This window comes from Azolla caroliniana, unplaced genomic scaffold (assembly GCF_043228905.1).
Source record: "Azolla caroliniana isolate FFs.n. ecotype wild unplaced genomic scaffold, voAzoCaro1.0.p SCAF_6, whole genome shotgun sequence".
NCBI lineage: Eukaryota > Viridiplantae > Streptophyta > Polypodiopsida > Salviniales > Salviniaceae > Azolla > Azolla caroliniana.
Window position 1 is genome coordinate 1,265,988 of NW_028230441.1, and position 12,389 is coordinate 1,278,376.

The 12,389-nt window shown below is 37.2% G+C and overlaps 1 protein-coding gene across 1 annotated transcript; it reads left to right on the forward strand.

The window, feature by feature from the left end:
* Positions 1-6,406: 6,406 nt before the first annotated feature.
* LOC147862442 (electron transporter, putative (Protein of unknown function, DUF547)) lies at positions 6,407-11,386 on the forward strand. Its single transcript, XM_087321485.1, has 11 exons — positions 6,407-6,690; positions 7,051-7,135; positions 7,228-7,290; positions 7,386-7,502; positions 8,047-8,412; positions 8,700-9,118; positions 9,273-9,372; positions 9,501-9,560; positions 9,803-9,889; positions 9,989-10,117; positions 10,371-11,386. The coding sequence occupies exons 1-11, from the start codon at positions 6,557-6,559 to the stop codon at positions 10,710-10,712; spliced, it is 1,902 nt and encodes a 633-aa protein (XP_087177611.1). The 5' UTR covers positions 6,407-6,556; the 3' UTR covers positions 10,713-11,386.
* The last annotated feature ends 1,003 nt before the right edge of the window (positions 11,387-12,389 follow it).

The window sequence follows — 12,389 nt, forward strand, 5'->3', positions numbered from 1 at the left end:
ATTCTTGATTCTCGTACTAAACGTTTACGTTCTAAAGAGATTCGGCTATTCAAGATCAAATGGATGGATAAACCTATTGATGATGCCACATGGGAACGCGAGCATTCGCTTAAGGCACAATTTTTTCACTTTATATTGCAAGAGTGCAATCTTTTGAAGTAGGGGAGTATGTTATGTACACATAACGTTGGTGAGGGTAGGTCACTAATATTTACATTAGTGAAGGGTATGTTCACTATTATTAAAAAGGGGACTAATGATTGGATAGAATGAATGATATGTGCATGCACTATCATGATTTAGACAACCAATGAATAGAGAGCCTTTTAGAAAGGCACATCTATTCAAGGGGCCTAGGAAAAGGTATAAATATGAGGCTTAGCTACCCTCATAGGGATCATCACGTCGGAAGGTTGCTGTCGTAGACACCGGTGGTGCGGGCTAGGCTTTCGTCTCGACGATCGTGTTTATCTCTTCCAAGGTATTAGTCATCCTAATATCCGACGGTATGGGACGTCGGTGGTAGGTTGGCTATGTCTAGATCATAGCTCGGGGGTGGTCGGGTGGAACGGGTTCTTCTATCCAATCTATTTTCTTCCTTTTTACTTGATTTGGTCTATTGATTAGTAATAGACTCTTAACAATACTTTCCCCAATATTATACTTTTTATTGTACCAAGTTTCCTATCATCTTTGATTATAGTTCCCTGGTCATTAGTTATGAAAGTTTTTTTGTGTTTGGCTTTATAATGCAAGACCTTGTGCCTTCCGCCATTATTTTTCCATGGTCTAGACTTTTGCTCTATGGATAATATGGTTTGCTCCCAACCAAAGAAATTTAGGAATCTCCTATCAATCTTTATCGACTTTCCACGTTTTCCCTCTACAATTCCTTCATGTTTCTTATGTCTCCCATGACATTGACCTGCTATTTATGCCCTAAATGTTTCGAGCATGACGTGTGTACAACATTCTTTGTGGGATTTCACCTTGCTCTAGGGATTAGTAATTACACTCTAGTAATATCATGTGACCATCATGCATTACTAAAATCAAGTGTGTACATATATGTTTGTGTGGGCTGTGCATGTGGGAATTCAATTATATAAAAAATGGGGGACTAATTAAAGATCATGATCTTGCACTCACATCAATGTTCCCACCATTTCATTAAGAGTGGTATTTTACATTGAGCACGTTCACCAATCACCATTCATAGTGTTTCTTTAATAATGAATGAGCATGTACTCAAAGTTCTTCCTATTCTAATGCAACTCACGAGTCTTTGGTTAATTATCAAGACCTTGATGTGATGTGATGTGCAAGTTTTTAAAGCTCTAGGGAACCCAAAGTAGAAGAACTAGGCAAAATCATTATTATGACAATTAATGAAGGCCATCACCTAAAAATAGAGATCGATGTAAGTTTACACTATGGTTCATGATATGGATTGGCCTCCATATAGGAACCAACTAGACCCCAATGTTGTGAAATGTAGAGCAGAAATAGCTGAAGATGATTAGAGTGAAAGAAATAAGTTTAGGATTGGTTAACGAATAGCCAAAATGCTTGCAATGACTCAAATTCACAAGCTAAATATAAACCTAGATACCAAAGTTATCCTTCCTTTTTTGAAACCTTAATTAGTACTATCAAAGGTTTGTATCAAGGCACCAAAACTATATTATCCAATTTTCTTTAGGGCAATCCATGAATCTAAATTTAAAATGGCATTTATAAAGTGGTCATGCTTACGGGAAAATATGATATTGTTTCCAAGAACTATCCATTAGAGTTTTGATTCACGTTCATTGTAAATAATAATCACGCCTCTCTAAACCTTTGGACTTTAGAGAGATGATTCTATAATAATCACGTTCATTATATATATATAATCACGTGCATATATACATCTAATGCCCGACTTTAGATGATTCTATAGCCAATTATGAAGGGTGAGTGGAGAGATGCATATAATTGATGCAACACACCATACATACAAAAGTAAAAACTATATATACTGACAAATGATACTACGGAAAATTGCATGTATAGTGGTTTTACATAATGGGGAGGCCTACGAAAATAGTAACATCTCCGAATGATTTCATTGACCGAACTTTTATTGCTTAGTAGAATATTGCATAACATACAATTACTTTATGTCCTCTCATATCTCAGCTTGGAGAACAAAAGTTTGTAGACATGTTTTTATCCACAGGCATGCACTTTTCTTAGGAAAACATGGTTTAAAATTTAAATAAATGTAAGCAAAACACATAGCCCTGGAAAGTGCCCTCAAATGGAAGCTTGTATTGGACATAGGACATATCCATCGAGGACATAGTTGACAAGTTCTTGAAATGTGCATATTCGCATATGCGGAGGAACTTCATAAAATCTTCTAAATACTTTGTAAATAAAAATAATTATAATGTGTAAAGTACATGTGAGAGGATTACCACATGGTAAGCTCATAACAATGACAAGATTGAAGACTCATAGTTGTGTTGAGTTAATAACCTTGAACAATGACCATGTAATTTGTGATCCCATGGTCATTGAGATTTAGAACGCAAGAAAGCACGAGTGTGTGCATAAGTTATAACATTGAATATAAATCATGAGGTGTTTGTCTCCATGATCGGGTATTTCTTGTATTATTTACAAAAGATGTTACAAAGAATTTGATAATGATCCCTAATACATATGATGTCCTTGCATATTGCATGTTACTTGGTAATTGCAAAAGGTTACTCACACTTTCCTTTTAAACATTAGAATTAGCATTGAGAAGACTTGCGCCTCCTCCATGACAAATCCTTGCTAGTGAATGGAAAATAATAACATGACAATTCCAGCAAATAAAATTTTTGAGCCATTTGGAGTTCAAATGATCTCATGAGTTGTCTCAAGTGATGATGCATACCTAATGTCCTTGCAAATATTTATGAATCGATAACAAAATTCCTTTTTGACAATCATAAATGTCATCGATTATATTGCTTAGGTGGTGCCAACAAGCTAGTCTCAACTATTTTTAATTGGTGCATCTATGGCATGTATGTTTGATGTAGGAAGCATAGTCAAAGACGGTACAAACTGACACCCATAATTTCTTTATTTGGCAAGGACCAAGGCAATGACAATTTCTTTTATTCAAGCATGGAACATGAAGTAGAAACAACTTTGTCTTAATTTTGTATTTCTAATGTTCAAAATATACCTATATAGTACAAAATAACCAAAATACTAGTGTTAATGGAAGGGATGAACTATAAAAAATAAAATAAAACCTTCAGATCAGATCTAATTTGACAACTTGAATTGATCATTACCCCTTGAGATCATGAATCCCTGGACTAAGTAAAAATGTTGTCGGCCTCAATAAAATATCCATTTCTAAGAGTTAGAAACATTTTTTATGCTAACTAATGATGATCCATGACTTTTAGAACAAAAACAAACATGGTTTATAAAGTGATATCTCAATTTTTTTCTGTCTTTAAGAGAGTTTAGACCATGGTGAATACAATTGCTCGAGCATCCCCGCCCATACTTCTTAACAAGTGGAAGCAAGTTCATACGAGATTTTCTCGTGGCTCAAATCTATAATTTTGGGAAAGACGTGTTAAGGATTGTAGGGGTATTGTACTAAAGTTTACACACATGCACCAACATTTATTTGGTCATCCGAGCCATGTTTTACCATTTTATATGAAATCCATATCCATGTATTATTATTATTATTATTCCAAAAAAAAAACGCCTTCCATTATCCATGTAATATTTTATGTGCATGACGATGGACAAATGCGGCACATCAGTTTCCACTTACCTCAATGGTGTGCATCAACAATTGAATATAGTTCTTATGGAAGGTTTGTTAAAAGCTCATCCTCGGTCCCGATTGCATTTTCACATGACAAGATGGATGCTGCATAAACATAATGATTACAGTCTTTTTAGAAAGCCTCAAGGCTATGTGTGTATGGCATGCAATATTGATGAACATTAAAAACAAATGTGTTATGAATTCATACACTTACTCCACGAAAATGTGCAATTAATAGCACCATCTTTAAGAGGTGCACAGCCAAGGACAATGAAATAAAAGAAGCATTAAAAAATGTCCCTCTCTAGTGGTTAACTTGTAAGTGTTGCAAAAAGACATGACACCTATCTATTACCTATTAGTATTTACCACTCATGCACATGGATCAATCACCAATGAGTTATGGTAGATTTATCTCATGGGCAGATTGGGTCTTTGACTCCATTATAAACGTTCGCAATAAGAGAGTCATTACCTTAATCTATCATTTCTCTAAGATTTACTTGATTGCCACTTATTTCTCATATAACTTGTTGATCTCTTAGCTTGGTGGGCTTGATATATGTATAGATAACAATAGACAATAGCATTTCTTAATTGAGAAGATTTTTGGGCGCAAACCCTATGCTGCATGTGAATGGGCTCCCCTTCAATGTTTTGTCTCATATAGATCAAATCCTCATACCCTCTAAGAGATGGATATAAGTACATTCTCAAGATTAATGTAAATTCGTAGTAACATAATACTGCGTGGATACATAAGGCCGACTGTAAATAAGTAAGGACATGTCACCCAAATAGTGGGATTCAGTAAATGAATGATGTGACGAATCATAAGATTGCATGCATTTGAGCATCTCTTTCTCTCACTCTATAGACTATCCGAATCCCAATATATATACACATGTTTATAAAATATGCTAGTCTTATTGAACATCGGCGATTCCATCTAGTCTCTTTCAGTATTGTCTAGAATTTGATTGACTAGAAATAAGAGGTTCTACAAATCGGTTTCATTGACACAACATTCTATTATGATCGTCAATTCTTTCTTTTAGTTACAAACCAACACATGGAATTGGTTTAGATAAGAGGTTGTAAGTGTGTCTTTCTCCGTCTTGTTGATGGGAATCAAAGATGAACTCGGTGCAAAGATCAATCTTTTTCACTTTCTCTCTCTAGGCTCTTTAACTTCCAAAGATTAAACAAATGAATGATGTAAAATTATATATGGGATGTTGACTATAATCCTTGTCTTCTCTTAACTCTTGAGAAGTACAGATGCAATTATACACACTTGTCGCAGGGGAAACACCTCGTACATGTAAAAACCATGCCATATTTAATCCTTTGCCTCCACAAATGTATTGAATGTGCAACCTCCCTACTAGGTCTTTTGTCAAGTAATGCTTTCACATTTTGGGGGGACAAAGATTGTTGCCTCTTCGAACCACAACATCGAATGCACATAGAAAAACAAGGAAGAAAACTGGTTGCTTTGAACTCCAAATGTGAAATGGGCATAATTTTTTTAGGAGAAACTCTCCAATGTTTTTAGGGTCAATCTCCATAATTATTATAGGCTAAAAGGTCCGCAAAAGCATTGAGTGGCTTAATGTCCCCGAATGTCCTCGGGTCAAAGAAGTGGATTAATTGACGAGTTAAGTGCTGAAATGCACATAAATTCGAGACAAAGAGGATGACTGGACCATATAACAGAGTTACCAATTGTCCCAAGATCTTATGTCCACACCCCCCAATCTTAGTGTGTGAAATGAAAGCATTGTTCCTTGCTTCTTCACGCGAATGCGAACTTCCGACGGGAGTGAACCAAATTCTCGGCGGGTCCTCTTATATGATATATGATATACATATCTACATGTGCAGGGCAGTCAAGCCAAGTCTTTTTGAAGTAGTGTGTGAAAAGGGTGAGAGAAAACCCAGAGACCCATCATGCTCCTCTTCAATGGCAATGGTGGGCATTTCATGCTCATGATACACACACACACACACACACACACACACACACACACACACATACCCATCTTCTGTCTGCACTCTGCACATGATGATCATAAGAACCCTTCAATAACTAGGTGGTGCCCACTTGCATCAGATCTCTCTCCTTCCCTCTATACAAGCATACTCTCTCTCTCTCTCTCTCTCTCTCCCCCTTCCTCTGTCTCACTCACATGTGTGAGGAGCTAATTCAGCTCCTATATTAGCTTACAGAACAAATAATTCTCTCCAATTGTTGTGCTCTGTGCTCTCTAAGCTCTCTAACTTTGTTACACAGCATTGCTTCTACCCACTTTCAAACAATCCAGTGTGCAGTCTGCTCCTGTGTCTTCTCTCTTGTAATACAAACTAACTATCCTGCGTTTTGTATGCATTCCGACTCCGGAACTCAGAGGGAAATCTTGTTCCTAATTCGAGGGTTGTTGGTTGGTTTGAAAACCTCAACAATGCATTTCCTTTTTTCGCTACATTCTTCCACCACCATAAGGAATTCAATCATTCTCAAGCTCTATGCTATCTATCCTTAACAAATCTCCGGGGCTCATTATCCGGAAATCGTTTGGGAACAGAAGAACCTGATTCCATCCCCATACAGCTCGAGGGATGTAGTGTGACCATAAACAAAATGCTTCTAGCTTAATATGCTTCTTTTTTTCACTGTATAAGAACTACCAATGCTTCATAATTTGAGGCAGAGATCACATGTCTTTAACAAAAGGAACTTCTTGTAACCCAAATATAGATCTGCGGAAAACCAACAGCTCTTGCTCTTCTAAAGGGTGTAATCCGAATGAACGAGCAGCTAGTACACCATTAATGCATCTGCGCTCATCAAGGTAATCATAGAATCGCATTCTAGAGTTAAGTAGACGTTCATAATTGTGAGAAAGTCGAATGCATTCAAGTTTCAAAGGGACTCATTAACATTCAAGGTCTGCAGATATAGGCTTGTGCAATACAAGGTAGATGGAAAAAGGAGCAAGTTAAATGGCTGATTTAGTTGAATTATTGATTTCATTCATCTAACCCGGAAAGCTTGCATTTACCAATCCATTGTTATTAATAATAATATGCATATCTGGACCAAAAGTTTGCACAAATAATTATGGTTTAGGTTTATAGAATGAGAAAAGGTCGATCTACTCACTATCCAATTTTAATGACTGTCTTTTTTCGGAACTTTTTTTGGGTCACAGTGATTCCAACAATAATAATAATCTTGATCTGGAAAGCCGGGCCAGCATTCCGGCACCTAGCAACGACGTCCACACCAGTGAACAGGTAAAGAACGAGAGCTTTACATTTCCTTAGACAATGGTCGGTTGCAACAATTCTCAGGCTCTGATGCCATTACTTTGTGATTGAGATCTCAGAATAGGGCTTCAACAGTGAAAAGGAATGCCTTATCAGAACAAATGAGTACACTAGAGCACGATGTAAGTGATTGCGTTATGGTAAATATAGTAGAAAGTCACATGATGTATTTAATCTAATCCCTGACTAAATGCCGAATTCTGTATCGATTCTAAAGGTAGAAGAGCTGCGAAAGCACCTCATGAATAAGCAATCTGTTAGGAAAGCGTTGGAGCAAGCTATGGGCCGACCCGTGAATGCCATTTCACTGGGACACAACCACCTTACTCCACAGGTATACAGGGAAAAGGGGAAAGAAAATTCCCAGCATACCACCGAGTTTTTCTTTAGCTCCCCAAATGCCCCTAAGTTTTCTTTGCTTTATGCAAATGCTCTTGGTCTGCAATGTCCAAAAAGGGAGAAAAAGAGGGTCTGAAATTGACCATACCATATAATTGCTTAAAGAGTTGGGTAAATTGACCATAGACAAATGGGATGAATCTATCTATATGCTTGCTTAATTAGTGCTTATAATTGCTCTCAAGGGCACCTGGGGAAATAACTAAAACTTGGGGAGCATTTGGGGGAATAATGAGAAGCATTTAAAGGGCAGTCCAGAGTTCTCTTAAGAATTAAAACTTTGAAAATTAAGATATTCAAAAAGAGAATTTAAGCAACTGTTAATATTTAGCATAAAATGTACACATACTGCCTCTTGTGCAATCTTTCATGATTGGTCTTTTGTCGTGTTTATGATGCGCCAAGAACCTTTTTATGGAGACTAGAACTGAATCTAAGCCATCTTGACATAAGCTTTAATTTGTGTTTGTGTGTGGTAGACCAAAGAGCTTATACATGAAATAAAATATCTTGAGGAGGAGGTGGTGGACCTAGAGAAGCATGTGCTTTCTCTTTATCGCCAATTCTTTGACAGATGCTTGTCACGTTCATCCAGTCTCATCCATGTCAGTCAGAAAAATGACCTTCAGGACTCATACAATGAAGACCCGCAACCCAGCCCTGATCAGAGAATGTCGATGAAACTCAAACTTAAACCCAATCAACATAACACCACACCAAAACGGGCTTCATTAATTCGGCCAAATTCGAGACATGGATCAGGACTCAGTGGACCGGCCATAAACATAAAAGGCCATTTCCACTCCGTCGATTTTGAGAATAATTCAAGTCATGCTCGAACTGAGGTATTGATTGCTTTATACATTCCTATATATGTTTGAACAGCTTCGGAACATTGGTTTGTTCTTAATTTACGATCTAATATCATCGCTATATTCTCGATGATGTATTACCATTACTAGGAAGTATGAACTCCATTATTGTATCCTCTGAGGCTAAATATATATGTATCATTATAATTTTGCATAACAGAAATTGAACTCCTGTTTACATGGGGCTACTGTTGTGGTGCATATATGGTAGCAAGTATTTTGAAACCAAATGCTTCATCTTATTCCTCTTATTATTTCAGATTCTCAAGCAAAGGTTTACAAAGAGTAATCCAAGTTCTTTGAATGAAGATGGACCCAGAACACTCAAAGAGTATCTATGTTACACACCAAACAAGTTGTCTGAGGAGCTGATTCGTTGTATGACTGCCATATACTGCAAACTTGCTGATCCAGCCTTACCACATTTTGGAGTTCCTGAGTCACCAACTTCGTGCACATCTTCCTCGACTAGCATTTCATCGGTTCAAGGTATTTTCAGTGATGGGTGGTCACCACGATCCAAATCCGAAAAATTGTACGAGCCTCCTTTGATTGACCCTTTTCAAGTGAAAGGGAGTGTTCGAAGGGCAGGAGCTTATAGCTGCATGGTAGAGGTCCCCTGGATCTGTGTGGACAAAGAAAGGCTCAGCAGTGTTGCCATCAAGCTCCGCGACTTTAGGTAAAGCTCTATAACGTCGACCCACCACTACAACAGTGTCTTGCTCAAATTTGTCCATTGAATATATGCATCTTAGATGCATGCCCATGTGATAGTTATCATATTATACAACAATGACCACTTGAGTAATGCATTCTTCTATTGTCACTGCCAGATCAATGGTGGAACAACTAGAGAAGGTCGATCCCAGTCAACTGACGCATGATGAGAAGCTGGCATTCTGGATTAATGTACACAATGCACTTCTAATGCATGTAATATTTCTAACTCAAATCGTAAAAGCCATCCACTTCAGTTCAATGAAAACAAAATGTAGTATGCATCCAATACAATATTAGGCAAATATGGTAATTTGTTTACTTCTTGTCTTTCTGCTAACCAGGCATATTTAGCATATGGAATATCTCGCAACAATCTGAAACGCATGACACTTCTGCAACGTGTAAGGAAATTGATGCTCTGTACTTGCTTGTTCAACCTTTGTAACAATAGATAATATAAATAGCCACAATTGATGATCAATATATGGTATGTAACAATATATGGCAATCATGAATGTATATATGGTATGTAACAATCAATAAATGCAGCATTAACGCATACCTTATTTGCATGATATCCATATTTTATATAAATTTGAAGTTCCCTAACATTCATGAAACTAACCATTAAAAAAAAATACAGGCTGCTTATAAAGTTGGCGGACGATCCATAAATGCACACACGATCGAATATTTCATTTTACGATGCCGATCACATCGACCCACTCAGGTATGAAATGCAATAGGCCGATCAACTATACATATACGAATCCTTATGAAATTATTCTGTCAACTAATGTTTGGCGTTTCTGTTCTGTTGGTTCTGAAGTGGTTACAAAACCTACTTTTACCTGGATCAAAGCTGAAAAGCAATGACGAGAGACGCTCATATACCATCACAAAGCCAGAGCCATTAGTTTGCTTTGCGTTGTGTTGTGGAGGCCTATCGGATCCTGCGGTATGTGTTTGTTTTCATGACAAATTTCTCTTATCATGGCACGACATTCATTAAACAGAGTAGAAAATCAAAACAGAGTATTCTGCTAACTAGTTTTAGCATGTCTTCACAATTACAAGGTTATGGTTCTAATAAAGGGATGAGTAGCTGTCCAGGAGGAATTTTTTTTTAAGGTCTATAATATATGCATATATACTTGGTTCATCGACATTGAACTTTATAACTGAATACAAATAATCTATGTCAACAATAGGTTCGAGTGTATACGGCCAGTAATGTCCACAAGGAACTCGAAGTTGCAAGAAAAGAGTTCTTACAAGCAAGCATTGGTTTCCAGAGCGATAAAAAAGTGCTTTTGCCGAAGATTCTCGAGTGGTACTTAAAGGAAGCTTCCATATCGTCGAGCACTCTATTACAATGGGTCTCACAGTATGTAGATGAGAGAGACAAAGAGACCATGTTAAAGTGTGCAAGATTGAAACCTCACAAGAGCACATCACATTGCATCGAATGGATGCCCTACAACTTTAACTTTAGATACATATTCGATCGCAATCTAGCAATTGGAAGTACATCACATTACCTTCACCATTAACATCTTATTGTTAACGAGGTGGACTAGTCCTACCCACAAATGATTGTGCCATTAGAAACAATGATCCCCCAATATGTGTGCATCATACTGCAATGGGATGGTATACAAATGTGCATTGCATTGCAGAAATGTACATGAGGATGAGATTAATGGTGATGGTGATGATGACAACAAGGAGGATATCGATAATGGTGAGGACGATGTGATTCTGATTCTGATGATCGTATGTGAATGATGATTTGAAGTTACGTACCCAGACATCATCATCAGAAACAATACTCTTTTTATGCCATTATTTGCATCAGAAAATGCCCATGGAAACGATGGAGTATGTGATGGTACCTACCCAAAGCATCCAAGATCCATCATTAGAAGCAATCTCCGTGACGTGACGATTGATTACGATGATTGGTGGTGATGATGGTGTTTCTCAACACTTCCTCTTCCATTGGGAGCTTGTCACTTTTCCATGTAATGTCTCACAACTTGTCTCTTTTGTGGTCACCCATAGTAAGGTGGCTTCGTGATCAATCTATAGTAGTAGTATCTTTTGCATATTTACAAGAATAGCCCTAACCTTTCAGCAATTACACGAATACCCTTCCCCAGTACCCCAAGGGGTGGGTAGCTGGTTGGCTTTGAAAAAAACGGTATTCTTGTAAATGGCCAGAACATTGGGGGCAAATTTGACATTTATAATCCACACACACACACACACACACACACACATATATATATATATATATATATATATATAATACATGTACAAGTAGTCAGTCACAAGTCTTTCATTTCACATCCATATTCGCATTCCGGTATGGAATGAAAATTGTATCCTGAACCATTCATTCAAAAGAAATCTCACTGACTCATCTGGATTCTTACAAATCATGCACTTGTATTTGAATCAAGTCTAGACTGTTATAAATTCTCTTGTATATTCAGTTGCCCGTCTATTTTTATTAGTACGAGTCAAACTTCTATGCATACTGTGTACATTCAGGAACTCTAATAACTAATCATAAAATCACTACGCTATAGGGTTAGTTTTCATGAGGGGGCGAAACCCTCAACAATCTCAACGTGAAGTTTTCCAATCTCCGAACAAAATATCCAGAATCAGGCATGTTATTATAATTAGGCATTAGAAGCTTAATTAGTGCATTAATGACAACGTTGCACATGAATCACCACCGCTCACGATTTCCTGGCATGGCATGGCGCTTTGCTAATCAAACGGTGCATTATAAAGCTGATTGGAATCCATAGGCGTGCGTGTATCCTTACAATTTCTGTTGTATGTAATAAACTATAATCTCCATAAACTAATTCAAGTTAGTTGGCAAAACTGAATCCATCGATTCTTTATTATAAACCAAATGGCTATTCAGACTATACAGTAGACGTTCTATCAAAGCTGGTTATTATGTAATATGTTACAACTAGGATATCGATTATTCTGAATCAATCTGAATGTATATCTAATCTCTCATCACGAAACAATTATAGCTAGATCCACAATGTGTCTATTGCGGAGAAGGCATTCATGTCATGAATGTGATCTTGATCGTGCTTAATGGTCACGTGATCATCCTCATGAGGATGATCATCAGCATTTCTTAACTCCACCTGATTAGCGTTCATCATTTCATGATCACGCAGATCCTGTCCATGATC

Bases quoted from the DNA above. Each gene is read 5' to 3' on its own strand.
- LOC147862442 (XM_087321485.1), top strand. From the start codon at position 6,557: ATGTCTTTAACAAAAGGAACTTCTTGTAACCCAAATATAGATCTGCGG. The intron at 9,119-9,272 runs GTAAAGCTCTAT...TGTCACTGCCAG, and splicing joins ATCAAGCTCCGCGACTTTAG to ATCAATGGTGGAACAACTAG. The intron at 9,373-9,500 runs GTAATATTTCTA...TCTGCTAACCAG, and splicing joins ACAATGCACTTCTAATGCAT to GCATATTTAGCATATGGAAT.